The 19,452-nt window shown below is 38.1% G+C and overlaps 1 protein-coding gene across 1 annotated transcript in view; it reads right to left on the bottom strand.

The window, feature by feature from the left end:
• MACROD2 (mono-ADP ribosylhydrolase 2) overlaps positions 1 to 19,452 on the bottom strand; it is a 2,036,271-nt gene that overhangs the window by 87,300 nt on the left and 1,929,519 nt on the right. Inside the window, exons 12-13 of the mRNA XM_049650090.1 lie at positions 18,719 to 18,781; positions 14,062 to 14,130 (exon numbers count right to left, since the gene is read on the bottom strand). Of these exons, the coding sequence (XP_049506047.1) occupies positions 14,062 to 14,130; positions 18,719 to 18,781 (132 nt within the window). The remainder of the gene's footprint in view (positions 1 to 14,061; positions 14,131 to 18,718; positions 18,782 to 19,452) is intronic.

Below are 19,452 nucleotides of genomic sequence, written 5' to 3'. Positions count from 1 at the left end.
ACCTAGGCATTACTGACTTAAAAATATAGCAGACAACTTAAAACATAGTATTGTCCTTGAAAACAGAAATGAGGGAAAAAACCCAAGTATTTACCACTCACTTTTTTCCTGTGGAATGAGCTGATATCCCATAAAGGCTTAATAGTGCGTGTGTGTGGTTCTTAATACAGAGTAGACTTATGGGATAAGGAGAGGAAAAACAAACCCACGGAAATGGGTTTATTTATTTATTTTTTCAAAAAGCCTCAAGTTCAAGTGTATTCTTTTGTCTTCAACACTTGTGTTGCCCTGGGCTAGTTACTTATCCTGAATCTTGGTTGCCTCGTTTGTAAAATAGGGTAAATAAAACAAAAATAGTAACGATGATAAGAATTAATAATAATAATAATACCACTCATCTCTGGGAGATACTGGGTAGCTGTTGAACAAATCTGTTGCCCTTGTCTTGGTCACATAAGAAGGAAAAACTTGCAGGGATGAGGAAGATCTCTCTTGCAGCCAGGTGGGGCCATGCGACTGAGTTCTGGCCAACAGAAAGTGGACAGAAGTGGTACATGCCACTTTTAGGCCTGGCCATAAAAAAACCCTGCTGTGTAATCCTTTCTCTCTTCTACTTATTTGCCAACTGGATACAAAGACTCAGGACAACTTTGGGGGCCACAGGCTGGAGCTCACAAGCCTCCATCAGCTTGAGTCCTTAATGACACAATGGGACTCAGCCTCCCACTGTGGATTTATGCACATGAGAAAATAAATTTCTCTCATGTCAGTTTGACATTGGTGTTACAGCAGCTAGTGTTACCTAACTCATAGTCCATCTGAAAGAGTTACTGAAAGAATTGAGTGAGGTTATATTTGGGCACTATATTTTTCTGATTGCCATTATTATTCAAATCTAACTAGTTAGGATCTGTGTACAAAGCTCTTAGGAAACACAATTTCTTTATAAATATGAAAGGATTTTCAAAATAAAGGAAGAAATTAGCAAAGATGATATGGCATGACAAAAGATATTTTGAGAGTGAAGGAGAGGAATATAATTATTATTTTTTACATCTCAGCTCCATCTTTTTCTTCTTGAAAAAACTAGCAAAGAACTTGTGGAAACAATAGTCAAAGCTAGTTTCCCATGGGGTGACAGCTTATGCTCAGGGAGAAGGTTTTTTTTTTTCCTGTTATTATTTTCCTCTCACAAATCATATTATGTGGTCTGATAAGAAGATAAGATCTTTGCAGTTAGAATTGTACTTAAAAATCCAGGGCATATGGTCACCTTATGGACCACAAGCAAATTCCTGGTTTCTTTACATTTGATGAAAAAGGGAGACTGTGGGGTAGGAAGTATGGTTCAAAGAGGGGACCCATTAAGTAGGAGGAGGGGAAAGGCATTAAAGATGGAAGAACTGGTGTTTCATGGAATAAAGCAGGAACAGAGTCTGATGTGTGCTCTTAGCTCAACCTTGGGAGAAGTGCTAGGGAAGGATTTGGGAGGGGCTCTGACCATGGAAAAAGAGCGTCGTCAGGAAGAGGAAGGCATATGTGTACAAAGGTTTGCTCGCGTACCTCTTGCTCATGCAGGTTGGTGTTTACTTTCCTGGTTGTTTATCTTCCTGCCGTTGAAAAGATGGATTGAGAGAAACCCAGTGCCTGGTGCTGACAGTGGTCTTAAGTCCTTAATTGTCTACTCTGAGGAAGAGGTCAACAGAAATGTGTGTCTTACTACATAGTTAGGATACAGTGATTGAGGGAATATTTAGAATTGATTCTGCTTCAAAATGTGGCTGGCACTGAAAACATTTATGGATGGGTTAGGTAAACTGAAGGAATTGAATGGCTTTTGAAACATGCCTTTTGAAAGACTTTGATGAGTCTGCCAGTATAACAGAAGCGTCCTGAATCATAGATCAAGCTAGGAGAAACGTCATCTTGTACAAATTTATTTGGGTCTCAAAACACGTTTGTGTGTACGTGTGTGCGTGCTCCTGTGCGTTGTTTTGTGTATGCATATGTGTATGTGACTGCTGCTGTCCCTTCTGCCGGTCTTTCCACTCTAATTTGACATATCTAGTGCAAAATATCAGGGCAAATTTCTAAATGAAATAGTAAGAAAAACTTTTCATTAAATGCCAACAATGCTTGTTAGGAAACCTGGTCTTTGTGCCTGATTAAAAAAAGCCTTTCCAGTCTTCACCACTAGCTAGCCAATTATTCCTTTCTTTCTGTTAAGGAATGCAGCAGTTCTGAGACATTCTCTGTCTTCCTCTGTGACTCTCTCTGTCTCTTACAATAAATATACCCCCCGGGAACAGTGGTGGAAAGAATGGATGACAACAAATATCATCAGGAATGAGGCAGGACAACATATTTCTGCTCATGAAAATATCTATTGTCAAAATCTATGATAGGCTACATCCTTTTCTGTAACTTGGGAGAATGTATCCCTCAGTAACACTGTACTACCACAAATGTAAGAAACTCAGACCTCATTTTTTAAAAAGTAATTTTATCATTGCTTATTTTGTATTATAATAGTGACTATGATTTATTGAAATTACAACTTTATGTTCCTTAACTCGTTTGGATAGAATGTGGAATTGTTTCTCAAACTGGGTTTTGTAAGATTTAAAATATCTTACATAAAAAAGAAAGTAAGAAGCAAAGATTTGTTTAGTAAGATTTGGTCAGTTACCATGGGAAATGCCATCAGTTTCCACCTCACCTGAGCCTCTCAGTGCATGTGAGCAGGTTGAAGGCTCTGAGAAATCTGTAGAAACTGCTCAACTTTGTCTCACCTTGCAGTTTCGAAAATTTTTTGACTGTGGAACTTTTTTTTATAAAAAATGCTTATTAACATCCTGATCAATGCTATAAAATTTTAAACATGGGAATATCTGAGCAAGAGCCCCACGATGTTGCTTAGGAATGTGAACTGAATTTTTTTATTTAACCTTTCTCTGGTGTCTTTGCTCATTTAGAATATGATCATGTGTCATTCTACATGAATCATTGTCAGGACCTCTGTTTTTCAGTGAAGTCATATCTTACGTAGTGGCCAAAGTACATATCTTCAAAATCAACTCTGGAAATCTTTTAAAACTCCTTTAAAGTACAGTATTCAGTTTTTAATTCAAATATTAATGTATATTTCTTTTCACTCCAAAACTTTTTTTTTTTTTTTCTATACCATGCCATTTATCCTTCTGAAGCTTCCTTGGGAAATGGGTAAGGACATAAAATGAACCCAGAAGATTCCATGTTTACTGCTAAGCTCTGTATTTTTATTGTATGTATTGTATTATACTAGGATATAATTAGGCACAAAATTTCATGAAATCATACACCAGGCCACTTCATGACCACTGGAAAATATTGCTTTTCTCCATATAATACTAAAACTAAAAATTAGTTTCTGTCACTGAAAATATGTTATCATTGAGTATGAGAAGGGAGCTGTGCTTTGTTTTCTTCTTTTTTTTTTTTTAGTTTATTTTGTTACTTTCTCTGAGGTACTTCGAGGTATACTTTAAGGTGAGCTGGTATTGTTGTGAGAGTATTGTTTTAATCTTTAATAAATACAAATTTATTCCAATTATCTAAACTGAAAAAAACAAAAATGAAACAATTCACCCATTTTTCCCACTCACCATCCCCCGCCTTTGGCAACCATTCTGTTCTTTGTATCTGTGAGTTCGGTATACCTCGGAGATATTGTGGGTTCAGTTCCAGACCACTGCAATCAAGTGAATACTGCAATAAAGCAAGTCAAATGAAGCTTTTGGTTTCCCAGTGCATATGAAAGTTATGTTTATACCACACTGTAGTTTATTTAAGTGTGCAATAGCATTATGTAAAATGCTAAAAAAACAATGTGTGTACCTTAATTAAAAAATACTTTATTGCTAAAAAAAAAAAAGAAAAAAAAAGCTAATAATCACCTGAGCTTTCAGTGAGTCATAATCTTGTTGTTGGTGAAGGGTCCTGCCTCAATGCCTCAACCCCGGCCAAGGCTGCTGACTGGTCAGGGTGGTGGTGGCTGAAGGCTGATGGTGAAATTTACCACATGTATTGGCTCTTCCTTCCACAAACTATTTCTCTGTCACATATCACATTTTACACATGGTAGACCTTCTTTCAAAACTGGAGTCAATCCTCTCAACTCTACCTTTTTCAACTAAGTCTACGTGAAATTCTAAATCCTTGTCATTTCAACAACCTTCACAGCATCTTCACTGGGAGTAGATTCCAACTCAAAAAGTGATTCTTTGCTTATCTACAGGAAGTGACTCCTCATCCATTAAAGTTTTCGCAATTAGGCACGTCTTTCTGATTCTAGTTCTCTTGTTCTTCCCACCACATCTGCAGTTACCGTTTTCCACTGGGGAGTTTGAATCCCCTCCGAGTCATCCATGAGGGCTGGGATCACCTTCTCCAGATTTTGGTATGTCGACCTCATAATGTAACACCATCATACCTCATTTTACAGAGGAGGAACTGAGGCACAGCCTAAGAAAGTTATTTAAAGTCACACAGCAGTGGTGCTGTGAATCCAGAAGAGGCTCGTAAAGGCTGCATGACTTACACCACAGAGCGCAAAATTAGGCCTGTGCACCTGAAAATAGATCACAGGGATGCTCGTACTAATTTACACCTATTTGGACTTAAACTTAGGTCCAACATTGTGTATTGGACGAAGGGGTTGCAACCCCACTCAGATAATCTCTATATCCTAATCTGATGATTTTGTTTCCAAGTCTCGCTCACCAAATCTTTAGAAATGTGTCCGAAGAGATCATATAACTAAACTTACGGTTACAGATCTGTAATTATGGCCACACTTGATTTATAGGGAAAAATAATATATTGTATGAAAATGTAATTGTAAAGCAACTGCTGCTTGACTTCCAATTGTCACTTAGGAACATTTTAAACTGTGGTATATGAATACACTTTGAATACCAAGAAGAAGATAAATGGTTTTATCTACTTTTTTACCTGTTTAAACCAATGTAAAACATATTTTATCAAAACATTTGAAAAGCTTATTGTAAAATCTTTATCATAAATTAAGCATAAACAGCCAACTTCAACCATAGCAAGTAATCTATATACATTAACCATTTAGAAGAAGCCTATTTTGTTTTCCAAACAAAACGTTGTTCCAACGTGAACAAATAGGGAACAAATAGGGACAGTGAGCAAATAGGGAAGCCTCTGGCTTGAATTTCCCTTTGTGTTTTTGCAGCATGACATTTTAGGAAAACCTCATTTCTGAAATGGGAGAATTCTGAAAGGGAATTCTCTCTATGACAACCATTATAAGTGGCTCATTTTCTACGACAGGCTGTGTATCCAATATCAAGGACCTACTAGGCACAAGTCACTGTGTTGGGCTTGGTACAGAACGGGAAAATGAAGACTTGGTAGCTGGTTTTAAGATATTTCCATTCTAGTGAGTTAGATGATAAGTCATGTATATAATATTGGTACAAGGCACAGGGTAGTTTTCAAGTTTTACAGACAAATTTACAAGAAACTGTAGAAGAGATAGTCACTATTGTGTAGAAGGATATGCAATGAGGAAGGGAGAAATCAAGAAAGGTAAAAATGTGCATGTCCCTCCCCTGCATTACCTGGTATGATTATTTTCATCAAAATATGTGCTCAGATAATTGTTGATGGAAAGAAAGAAAGGTGGGAGAGAAGGGGGGTGAGGAGAAGGGGATGTTGGAGTAAGGATCCATGTAAGGTAAGATATTAGAAATGAATCCTTGAATCTTGAATAAAACAGGTATGAAAGAACAATAGCAGAATGCTGTAGACCGGTGGTTTTGGGGAAATATCACATATGTGAGTTAGGCTACAGAGCAGGGTATATGCAGGGTTTTGCGGAGGCATAGAACTAGACTATACAGAAAGATCATGAATATTATGCAAAAGGATTTGGACTTTGCATTTGGTGGGGTATCTAGGAGGTTTCTATGCACACATGTCCTTGTAGGCCTAGGTCAGGGTCAAAGTTGCAATGTGTATAAAGTAGGTTGGCTCCACACTGTTCCCTCTGCTGCCTCAATTTCATGGCCCTACTCACCTAGTATGAGTCTCACCTTTCCCATGCTGTCCTTTGACTACTCTGGACCTCCCTGCATTCTACCCTCCACTGGCAAGGGATATCTCTTGCTCCAAATACAAGATGTTGGAGGCAGCATGGTGAGATGAGAAAAGCATGGGATTTGGGTTTAGGCAGACTTGGTTTCCAAATTCTGGTTCTCCCTTTTGGTCAACTAGACCAGTTACTTAAATTTTCTGAGCCTCAGTTACCCGCAAAATTGGGATAATAATACTGACCTTTTAAAAGTAATGAGATCTTACTTTACACCCATTGAACTGGCAAATATTAGAAAGAACAAAAATCACAATTGCCGATGAAAATACCAATTGTTACGGCCTTTTGGGAAAGCAGTTTGGCAGTATCCATTAAAAACACGTACTCCTCAAAGCAGAACTCACACTCTTGGAATCTTTCCCACACAAATAAAAGCACTGCTTATAAGGATATATGGGCAAGGACATTTATGTAGCATTGTTTGTCTGGTAATAAAGTGGGAAGAAAGTGCTTGCTCATCATAGAAGAATGGCTGAATAAATTATAGTACTTCCAAGCTATGGAATATCACGAGTTTAAAAATGGATGAATTAGATCTACACAAAATGACTCAGAGGGATTTTCACAAAGTTTCACTGCCTGTAACAAAACAAGATTCAGAAAACTGTGTAGGATGTAATATGATATTTATGAAATAAACATGTATATTTAACAATGGATTAAAAACTTTGAGCCTCCTTCTGTGTATCTGGCACTCTTTGACATGTCTAAATGGATTGACTCATTTTAATGTTCCATACCCTGTGAGGGAGCTACTATTACCGTTCTCAATTTCCCTATGAGGGAACTGAAGTTCAGAGAATAAATGACTTGCCCAAAGTCACACAGGTCATGGTAGGGTTGGAGTCTGGACCTCAGAAGTTGGGATCAGAGGCTAGACTCTTTATCGGTATATTTTACTCACTGAGTAATTGGAAGGTGGGAAGTAAGCAAACAATAAAATGGGGGAAATCACATGAAAATCACACATTATATGATCAAGTTATGTAAAATTTTGTGGGGATGCATGTATTTAGAAAGTGACATGTGAAAGGATGGACGGTCCTCAAAATCTGAATGGTATTTGTCTCAGGATGTTGTGATTGCTCACGTTTTAAAAATTCTATTCCTTACACTGTTTCATTTTTTGAAGTTTTTACAATGAATATATATTATTTAAAGAATCAAAAAAGGAATAAACTCTATTCATTGTAGAAAAGACAAAGATTTTCATGCATTTCCATATATTAATTTTTTTATAGAAATGATGAACATTTCCAGAGTGAAAGGATATTCCCTGTCGGTATAGAATTTAAAGCTGAAAACAGAAATGACTTAAATGGGTAAGTAACTTATGAACATTCATTCATAAGAATGTACAATTAGGTGATATTAGACTGTCAGAAGACATGGAAATAATTTCACAATCTATGTTATTTTTAAAAGACAGTTTCAAAATGGTATGTGTTGCAGAATATCCTAAAAAAGTCTGTCTCTATCTATCTATCTATCTATCTACCTATCATCTACCTGTCTGTGTATCATCGGCAGCAGTCTAGAAACACACTGGAAGTTTATTTATTTTTTTAAAAAATATTTAATGTTGATTTATTTTTGAAAGACAGAGAGAGACAAAGAACGAGAAGGGGAGGAACAGAGATAGAGGTAGACACAGAATCCGAAGCAGGCTGTAGGCTCTGAGCTGTCAGCACAGAGCCCGATGCGGGGCTCAAACCCACAAACCATGAGATCATGACCTGAGCCGAAGTCAGTTGCTTAACCTACTGAGCCACCCAGACACTCCTAAACACACTGGAGGTTTATATGCCAGCCTATTATATATGTTTATTTCTGGGATTGAGATTATGGATGATATTTTTCGTTTCTTCTTTTGCTTGTATTTTTTCATATAATAAAGACACATTACTATTAAAATAAGAAAATGAATGAAAGCAATAAAAATGTTTTAACCTTTTCCCTAGTAAATAACAAAAAAAAATCAGGAATTTATCCTGAGGAACTGATCATAGAGATTTATTTAAAATGTATGCACTGCATTTCCTTATTATTTATAATAGAGAGAAAACTGTAAATAACAAAATAATCTAACATTAGAACAGACAACCATATGATGAAATATTATACCTCCAATAAAAATCATGCCTTTGAGGAATATTTAAAGACACAGGAAAATATTCATGGTGCACTGTTAACTGAAAAATCAGAATGAGGACTTTTTTTTTAAACAATTTAATCCTTAAAGGGAGAATGATCACAGGCTTTTTTCCCTTTTATATTTTCCTGAATTTTAAAATATCTTAAAATAAATATTTATTATTCTTATAAACAGAAAAATAAATAATTGTTATGTTAAAATAGAATGAAATACTATCTTTTGGGGAGTTTATATAAATGTTAATATCATGTAAATATCAGTTGGGAGTCAACACTAATACAGCAGTTCACCTCCTCCTACCCCCTGCACACAGACACTTTTCTCTCTTGCTTATGAGTCTTAGGTTACCCTTGTGAAATGAAGAATACAGTGTACATAAATTTAAAACATTGAGTACTAGAGACACTCCATACATCTTAGTTCTTTCCCCTTCACTGAGCTGCCAGAGGGCAGTGGCTTTGATTCTATACTTCAGCCTCTTAAAAATCCAAGAGTGATAACTTGGGTGTTACAGTGTATCCAGATACTCTACCAATGCAGATCCAGGACAGATGACAGCTTTGTCCCACTTTGGTGAGTAGTGGTGACGGCCCTTAGTTGGGGGGAAGGTAGACATCAAGGATAGGAAAAAGACTGAAAAAAATTAGACTGCAGAAGCCTGAGAAGAATTTCACGGGTGGTACAATGCTTTGTTTCTCTGTAACGATTTAGATAAGGAAGAGAAACATTGTCAGAACCATCTGGAACCAACACCTTTTGGCCTTGGCTGGGTTTACAGGGACCCATTGTTGGGAGAACGAATGTTCATCTCTTGCACACACCCGGATCCACTTCCTCATATATAACTGCATCCTTTCTCTTTTGTTATCCTTTGCAGGGCTGACTCCTGCAGTAGCTTTCCTCTCATTCTACAGAAACTGCGACCTCTTGGAGGTCAGAAGCTAGATTAAAGGTTAAGAAAGCCTTTGCCAGGTGACACTGCACTTCATAAACACCAAAACAGCAATGATGTGACCTACACAGAGCTCCAAAGGAATACAAGCTCGGGTGTGCATGCACCTGAGTATTAATTGATTTTCCTTTAATATTAATGAGCATATGATTTGGTCTAGTTGACCTTCAAATTCAAATTAGGTACTGATTAAATAATAAGACAGGAGAATCGGGATGTGTTGAAACAGCACTTTTTTTCCTCCAGGGAAGTGCCTTGGCCTTGGCTGTGAGTAAGGATGAGCTATTACTGGTGTTGAGACAACTAGAACAGAGAGTTCTCTTTGAATTAAGGAGGTTGACTAGATGTTAAATAATAGAGATAATAATAATAATAAAACTGTGCAGCAGTTTCAACCAGAGCACTTGATATTCCTGGCATGAGTTTATACTGTGTTTATACTCCCGTCATCTGAATGCCTCCTTATTTGTTAGCTAACATTTGTACCCTTAGGTTTGTTTTTAAGGATTTAAAGTACGAACCACCATTAAATAGAATATTTTTACCAGTAGATGAAGGAATACCTCAGTAGATAAGTGCGTGCCTATTTTATAAATACCTTCAGAAATCCTATGAACCTATAGATATTTTCTCAGGCCAGCTTTACCTTGGAGTTCATTTCAATTCGGTCCTGGCTGCCACATCCTTGGCATGCACCCACCCTGTGGATGAATTATTCATCAACATTCCTCCTCCTCACATCTCATCCTCCCAACTCAACTCCTGCCCACCAGGTCTGTAATGAGTTGTTGGGAACAGGTGCCTTCAGCCTGTAGTGCACAATCTAGCTCTTAATCCGCCAGCCAATCGGTTGTACCTCCTTCTGTTAGCAGCTTGCATTGTTAGCAGTTATGTGGGGTAAATGGGCAGGAAGCATCCATTCTCAGTACCCAGTGGGAAATATGTCTAGAACATTTGAGCAAAATCGCTGGCATAGAAGATACCCCAGAAGACACTTCCTCTTAAAGTTCTTCAACTGTTACATACCTGTTTTAATGTTTTAAAAACCAAATCTCCCAAACGAAGTGACATTAGACAGCTCATCTTTTGTTTACTTGTTTTCAGTCCTTGCACTTTATAAAAATTTTTTTTAATGTTTATTTAGTTTTGAGAGAGAGAGAGAGAAAGCAGAGGAGGGGCAAAGAGACAGGGAGAGAGAGAATCCCAAGCAGGCTCCAAGCTGTTGGCACAGAGCCCGACCCAGGGCTTGAACTCACAAACTATGAGGTCATGACCTGAGCTGAAGTCAGAAGCTCAACAGATGAGCCACCCAGGTGCCCCATGGTCCTTGCACTTCAGAAGACACTAGTTTCCAGGGGAAACCAAAGTTATAAATGTAAATCCAACCAGTCAACAAGCAAAGTTGGGAATAACTGGTGCATCTCAAAATCCTTGGGGATTATATTGGGGGGTAGGTGCCAGGAGAGAGAGAGAGAGAGAGAGAGAGAGAGAGAGAGAGAGAGATTGAGAGAGAGAGAGAGAGAGAGAGAAGGCAAGCCCATAATATCAGTGATTACAAAACCCAAGAAAATGCTGGGTTAAGATCAAAATCTGGAGGCAAAATCAAGAGAGCAAGGGCTCCTTCAGGACCTTTGGTCAGCAAAAATGTTCTTCCACTTAAACTAGAGAGTGAAATAAGCATTTTTATAAGCGATCTTGGAACTGCAGAGCTCATAAATAGCCCAGGTGTCACCAAGAAGGAGATCTATTTCTGCATGAAAGCTAATAACGGTGAATGTTTGAAATGAATCCTCAACACCTGTGACTGCATTTTAATCTCAACCTGACCTCAGTATTGGAGAATTTCAATGGCAAATTCATTTCTTTTTCATTCTAAGCAATGTATATATCAGTCAAGATGGCAGTCCCATACACATTAGACACTTGGTCTAAGCTTTGTACCAACTGATAATCAAAAAACAGTGGTCATGTGTATATGCTATTACAGAAGGAAAAAGAAAAAATCATATATGTTCTACTTTTAATTGTAACTGGATTACATGCTAATGTGGATTTCAAAACACTTTTTCTTCCCTAAGATCAAAAGGTTAATGGATATTAACAATTTATTTCAATAAAATCCTTAGAACTTCACATTAATCTTACTAGGGAACTGCATTTGTGATATGTGACAGAACTTGTTGAATTCACACCTTTAAAAGTTTAAAAAAAAATCCTAAAAGTATTCTGAGAAATTGATCCTGGCGTGTGCAATTAATGGTGTGAGATCCTAAAAGCATCAAGAAACATCACAAACTGTTTCTACAAAGGTGTAATGTCTCTAAACCAAACAGCTGAACAGGAAAAATCTCAGCTTGAAGTACTTAGATTACCTCTTGTTTCCTAAACTCTGCCATTAAACTTCATGACATTAATTTTTTTTTTTTTATCACAGGCTAAACGACCGGAATGTCCAAAATTATTTGCCTAAGATGAACACCATTTTCTGTCTTTCCACTCTGACTTAGTCAGGTTTATTTCTCTCTCTAAGGTGCCCTGCGGTTTCTTATCAGAACCTATGTGTATATATACGTTATTACCTTTTTAGATATAGCAAATGGCTTCAAAACCAAGGATGTAAGAACACATATCTGAGTATGTATGAAGGAAGTGCCAAGGGATTATTTAAAGAGTGGTAATGATCTGAAAAAGGACCACCGAAAATAACAGTGTGGTCTATGCTTGTTGGGCAATCCAGATCTCTCTACAGGAATGAAGAACTTACTCTCCCAGTTCATCCCAGGCTTCCAGAATTACCTCATTCGAAGACCTCTGCCTCACTCAAGGCCACACCCCTTCCCCAAGGCAGCCAGGGTCAGGTGACTTATCAAAGGAAGCTTTTACTGACCCCAGATGAGACACCTCAAAAGGGTCATCTTATCTTCAGAATAGCTGTGGCTTCTGTTGATAATGCCTGTCAGCTCAACTTCCCTCTCTACCCAGTTCTGCTTCCTTCCTTTGCCTTTAATAGGTGTGGATTCCAAGAGCTCTCCCTAATAAATGTCTATTCCCTAATCTCCATTTTAAAGTCTGTCTTCTGGGGAGCCCAACCTACACATACGCCAGGTGAAAAGTTTGAGCAATTGACATGAATTGGTATTCTGTGAGGTAGATGCTATTATTGTCTTCCTTCTGGAGAGAAGACTGAAGCACAAAGAGGTTAATTACTTGCCGTTACTTGTTAATTCCTTGAGTTACTTGTCAAAGGTTACATCAATTTTGAGACGCAGAGACAGGATTTAAGCTTCAACCATCTAACCCTAGGGTTCACAGTGTTAGCAACTACTCTTATTACACTGGACAGCTCATTTGGAAAAACCCATTTACCAGACAACATGAAATGAAATGAATGATACAAACAACTAAGTATTAAGATTGTAAAACAACTTTGATTTCTAAATTTTGATTCAACTATCAATGTCAAGTATATATATCCATCTTCATATCACTCCAAACTGAAAAAATGCATTCAGCATATTTATCTAGAAATTCTAAATAGATCTCACAGTGTACCAGGTGTTCATTCCATTTCTTTGTTTTTTCACTTTAAAAAAATTATTTATTTATTTTTAACATAATTTATTGTCAAATTGGCTTCCATACAATACCCAGTGTTTATCCCAACAAGTGCCCTCCTCAATGCCCATCACCCACTTTCCCCTTTCCCCCACCCCTCATCAACCCTCAGTTTGTTCTCTGTGTTTAAGAGTCTCTTATGGTTTGCCTCCCTCCCTCTTTGTTTGTAACATTTTTTTTCCCCTTTCCCTCCCCCACGGTCTTCTGTTAAATTTCTCAAGATCCACATATGAGTGAAATCATATGATGTCTGTCTTTCTCTGACTGACTTATTTCACTTAGCATAATACCCTCCAGTTCCGTCCACCGTGCTGCAAATGGACAGATTTCATTCTTTCTCATTGCCAAGTAGTATTCCATTGTATATATAAACCACATCTTCTGTATTCATTAGTTGATTGTCCATTCCATTTCTATAACCACAACAATCTAGTCTTACTATTCACAGAAGGGTGTTTAGTAGCTATCTAGGACAGATATAAAGTAGTATTACCTTTTTGTATGGGGACAGTTAATCAGAGTGAAAGAAAAGAAAGGGCTATTGTATTTTCCTTCAGATATTTGTTTTAACTCTATCATCTGCACATGGATGTACCCACTATTTCTCCCTCAAATTTTTTCCTAGAGCCTATGTAAAATTTTCTTTTACCTTTTTCTTCTTCTGGAGACACCTTGTTCTGTGACTTTTCTCATTGTAACTATTCATAGAATGAGGAATGATGCTCTTGTCACCAAATAGATGGCAAATAAATAGAAAGATTTATTTCTATAGATTCCTTTCAACATTTTTTTCTTCCTTATCATGTCTGGATAATGGAGCTCTCTGGTAGGTGGTTCCCAAACGCCACTCATTTGAACTTATTCCTGATGAGTAGCTGTAAACAGCAGAACTGCCTAATTCTGGAATTTCAAATAAACATCTTTAAACATAATTTCTTTGACCATTTTCTGATTTAATAAGCAGTTACTTTTCAGAAGAACAAATGTAAATGTATGTATAAATTCTGAAAAGGGTGGGTGTGGAATAAAACAGAGCGGGTGTGATATTTGATTGTGTTGGAAATAGAGGTGCTGAAAGAGAATTGGATAGATTTGCTCACTGCTTCATTTCCCCATATAAACAAAATCCAAATGGTTTTCTGGGAGTTTGTGATCTTTAGGTAAGTGGCCTCATACCTTCATCTTTACAGACTTCAGTGGCCTCTTCTGAAGCGGGGCTGGGCACAGTTGCAACATCGACACCATCTACGTGACAGAAAGAGAAACGTTGCCTCAGAGTCCATGTTTAACTCCAACTGTCAAGATGGTGCTTCCCTGCCTATGGTACCTCCCTCCTCATTCCACCAAGCAAGTAGGAACCTGTTTCCTGCTCTAATACATGGAATGGTCTTTGAAGGGGCTAGCGTCTATGACCCTGTTTTATAACTAATGGAACAGGAATCTTCAGTTAAAACAGAGTCCGATGACTACAAACTACTTTTTGGTAAAGAATACTATCTGTTGGTACTATTATACTTTGGCATTTTGCTTTTTCCCCACCTCTAGAAGAATGGTATATATTAAAAAAAATTTTTTTAATGTTTATTTTTGTGAGAGAGATTGTGACAGAGCATGAGCAGGGGAGGGGCAGAGAGAGAGGGAGACCCAGAATTCAAAGCAGGCTCCAGGCTCCAAGGTGTCAGCATAGAGCCCGATCCAGGGCTTGAACTCACGAACCACAAGATCCTGACCTGTGCCAAAGTCAGATGCTTAGCCAACTGAGCCACCCAGGTGCCCCACATTTTTTTTTTTAGTGAAAGATTGTGAAAGTATATCCTCACAAGTTTCCACAAAATGCTTTTATGTGAGTTTTTTTTAAAGTTTGGTTTTTCTTAGCACAGCACTTCTGCTCTGTTAAGCCAGGAGGTCAAATGACAGGGAGCATGTCTGATGGCTGTCAGCACACAGGCCCAGGAGAAGGGGATCATTTGTTGGAAAGCACCAAAAGCCATTTGGAGATTTCATGTCACCCAAGCACAGGGTGGGGACTAAGGAACTTGGAGGGCCTGCTCCCCTCATAGCAGCAACTAACCTCATCAGAGTTTATCTTTTTCCTCAGTCCCGTAAACACCACAGCAACTCCATTCACATCTGGCTTCCAGGATAACTGATAATTAACTTACTAACATTAAAATAGTAAATTTCATATATGAACTATTGTTAAAATCATTTGGAATGGTTAATATTTGACAATTGAAAAAGGAATTGAGAAGGAATATACATTTTTCATGTAGTAACAGAGTTTTTTTAAACTGTGTTTTAGAGTTTTTTAAACTCTTTAGTTTTAGAACTAAAGATAACTCACACATGTATGACAACGCTTAAAGACAAATCACATATTTTCTAGCATATCTTATGTCCTTAATGTATTTGACTGTTACTTTCAGGTCATGTCTCTATTGGGAGAGAGAATAAAATTTTTAGTAGGGGAATAATTGGAGGTGATACGTTACTTTCTTTTGTTTGGTGATAATGTCTGATAAAAATAAAAAAAAAAACAACAAGAAACAAGACTATTAATCTTCCCTTGGTGTTACATCTTCCCATTTGTCTACTTCCTGTCACAGTAAAACTCCCTAAAAGAGCTGTCTATGTTATTGTTCTACACTTCCTCACTTTACAGTGTCTCCATAACCCACTCCATTGGCTTCAACACCCCTCCAAGAATTCTCTTATCAAAAGTGCCAATGACTTCCTTTTGCTAAAACCAATGGTCATTTCTTTTTTTTTTTTTCCATTGTGTTTGAGTTCTCAGTAGTATTTCACCAAGTTTTAACTCTGTTCTTTCTGAAACACTGTCTTCTTCTACCCTGTTGCCACCTATCCAGATGCCATGGTGTCTCAAGCTCCACTGTTTTCTTTATTTACATGTTCTTTCTAATGAATTTCACCCAGAACCATGGTTTTAAATCTCATTTCTATGCCAGTGAATCTCAAACCTGTATCTCGGTGTGCATCTCTCCAGATTCATATATCTGACTAGCTTCTTGACGTCCCATCCATATGGCTAAGAGTCCTCCCAAATATACGATGGACAAAACTGAACTATTAACTTTCTCAACAAAAACTGTGCCTGGTGGCCAGTCTTCCGTGTGTCAGTAAATGGCACCGTCATCCACAAAGTTACTGATGCTAAAAATCTAGGACTTATCCTGGATTCCTCTTTTCCCCATACCCCATATCCAAATCCATCAACACATCCTGTTATTGCTATGTCTGGAACATAACACTTCAGTCCATTTGTCTCCGTTTCCAGAAACTGCCATCATTTCTTCCTGCTATAGCTTTCTAACCGGTCTCACTCGGTTCTTGTGACCCACTTTTACTCACAGGCAAAGTGAGCTTGTTAAAACCTTAAAACTTCTGCTGGCTTCTCTTTGTAGTGCTAATAAAATCAAATTTTATACAGTGAGACATTATCTGGTCCTATGATTTTTTTAAACCAAATCGCACACCATGTTCTCCCTAATGCACAGTGTTCCAACCACTCTGACCTTCTTCCTCCAACATGCTAAAATTGACCTTGAGGCATTTGCATTACCTGGTCCCTCCATCTAGAATGCTTTCCCACCATCTCCTCATTGAGATTTCATTTAATTATCCTTTCCTCGGGGAATCCTTCCCAAATCCAGACAATGGAAAGTTGCCTTCTCAGTATTCCATCTACCTACCCCACTTCTCCACAAGGCATTTTTTATTATCTTACATTTTTTTTGTTTGTTTATTGTTTATTTTTAAATTTCTCCCCCCCCCCCCCGCCCCCATCAGAATATAAGCTTCAAGGAGGCAGGGGTATTGTCTTTATGGTTTGCTGCTGTATCCTAGTGCCCAGAACAGTACCTGGGTCACAGCAACCCCTTGGATTTAATCACGACAAGAGTCAAAACCGTGCTGGTTTGAGATTACGTGTTTCTCATGATGTGAAGGAGGCCTGCAGAATTACATAGTCAAAACTGAATCTGGAAATCATATTGAACATAAAGGAGGTATTTATATTTTGGAAGAACAATAGTAGGTCAAAAGGGCTTTAGTGGCCAGGACCTCATCTTTGATTTTTCTGTACCTAGATTAGGAAGGCTATGAAATGAGCCAGAGCAAACATAACCTTGTGTATTGACAACAGCCAAGATCATAGATGAATCATGCCATTGGACCTGTGCCAGCAGTGGGCTCACTTGGAAGAGCAAGAGGTACATTTGGAGTATTCTTTATATTGACTGGTAAGCATATTGTGATGATAACGCTATCGATCTAAGAGGTGGGAAGAGGACTCACACCCTACCACTGTCTGCTGACAGGCGATCCCAGTTTCGAAAAGAAATCATCTGTTCTCAGCTTACTAGCTAAAAAGAATGAATAAATAAAACAGAGGCAAATGTGTGTGTCTGCACACATATGTGCGTGTGTGTGTGTGTGTGTGTGTGTGTGTATGAACAGGGGTGGGAAAAATCTATGTCGATAAAGATATCTTGGGACAGAACGGTGAGTGAATAAAACCTGTGAAGCCTCACTATTCAGAGAATGGCCTCAGCTGTCAGCATTTAGTTGACTAACACTTGTCAGCCGCAAACAGTGAAAACAGTGACAGCTTCTCACATAAGACTCATCTTCCACGGAGCATAATGATGTATGGGTCGGGAGCTGGGGGGGGGGGGCGGTGGATGACAACAGTTTGCTGTATCAGAAATTCATTTCATTGCAAGGACTACGTCTCGGCAAAGGGAGCCTGCTGACCCAGTGGCGGCCACACAAGGTCCTTGCTGCTCTGCTTCAGTGCTTTCTCTGATTGGCCTTCTTCAATTCCATCTTCCAGGTTAATAATAAAAGATTCCAGTTCTCTAGCAAAAGTTCCAAGGTTAATGTAGGAAGTTTTCAGTGAAAAACTTATCACACTACCTAGTTGATTTCCAAGAGTTCAGCATATGGCCTAGGGTGTGCCGGGCACCCATTAGATGGAGCCCACTGTTTCCAAAATGCCCCTCTGTGGGGACTCATTAGGACTTGGAGACTAAAAGGAACAAGGAGATTTTTCTTTTGGTGGTGTTGTTGATAATGGCATAACTGTGCCTATCAGTCTTTTCAAGGAGAATGTGCCTGAGTGCAAAAATGGGTAAGAAGAGATGAGAAGTTAAAGGTGGTGACAATCTCTTTTGACTCTTAAGTGCCACTTCACTTAAAGATGTTCAATTCATAATCTGCAGTGGAGAATCTATAAATACCACCTGACACATCTGTTCTCAGGGAACAGAGGAAATGTCAGGAAGGCTTCAGATCTCACTTTAATTCTGGGTGTGGGGTAATCGGGTTTCATGACACCATCTCCTACAACATGTAAAGAAACGACCAGAAACCTGGCTCTTCAAAGTGTGATGCAAAACAGTAAAGAACATTCTACCTGTCATGGAGGGAAAGCCTCTAATTTATTTCCTTTAAACGTTTTTCATTTCATTTTTTTCTCCAAACTAAACCTGCTAATTTTGACCTGTCTGAAGGCAGCCAAGCTCTGAGTTGGCACTTGCAACCTCTTAGAGCATTTCTGAGCAAAGTGTTGTTATGCAGAAGAAAAATGGAATCCGTGAATGAGGAATGAGAATGCACCCTTCTGACTGGAAGCACTGTCACTCATAGGTAGTGGAATTGGTGGCTTCCTGACAGAGACCTAAATGAACACTGAAATCAATCTGGTGAAGAACTATAGGCATTTCTAGAAAATAACATTTGAGTAAAGAGTAATGTTATCGTTCACCTCTGTGGATGAGGCCTAGAAGACTCCTCAAAAGAAATCTGAGCCCACCTGCTTCTTGGCTCTGCCCTTCCATTTCTTCTGTGCTTTGTTTTTCCTCTGGACTGTTCTCATCTTTCAAGAAAACCAAGGAGGGAAAAAAATACATCAAGTCAATTGATGAAATACCTCTTTATGGCTAATATGCGGCACTGAAATTAATTGTAACCAATGTAGCATGACTCCCCAAGCAAGGCAGAGAGATGAATCAGAGGCATGAAACAGAAAAATTACCTACATAAATAGGTGCATTTATACTGGTCCCTTCTCACCTGATTTGCTTGATGAAATGTTAAACTACAGTAAACAAAATTTACTCAGCACTCCTACAACATTTCTCTCCTTGCACAGCATTTCCCAAAATGCAATACAAGATCTTAATTCGAATCTGTTTTTCTCCCTTGACTCAAGCAGTATGCACTGTGTAAGGAAGTTCAGTTGATTAAGTTTTATGACTTTTATTTTCCTGTTTGATACATGTTGCAAAAAACATCTATTTTTACCTAACTTACACATGGCAGTCTAACGTATCTATGCTATGAAATATTTTGTCTTGAACAGATTATGTTGGTCAAGTTTACACCATAGTACATAACTCCTTGAAAAATAAGTAACTGGGCAGGTGCATTGTGGCTGAATACTAGAAACTAGTTAAATTTTTCTTTTGGCTTAAAACGTATAATATGTATCTGTGGATTTACGTGTAGAAAAAATTAAAATTTTCAAAGGCAAATAAAGGCATGATT

Source organism: Panthera uncia, assembly GCF_023721935.1.
Source record: "Panthera uncia isolate 11264 chromosome A3 unlocalized genomic scaffold, Puncia_PCG_1.0 HiC_scaffold_11, whole genome shotgun sequence".
Taxonomy (NCBI): domain Eukaryota; kingdom Metazoa; phylum Chordata; class Mammalia; order Carnivora; family Felidae; genus Panthera; species Panthera uncia.
This window is presented reverse-complemented; position numbering and strand designations above follow the sequence as displayed.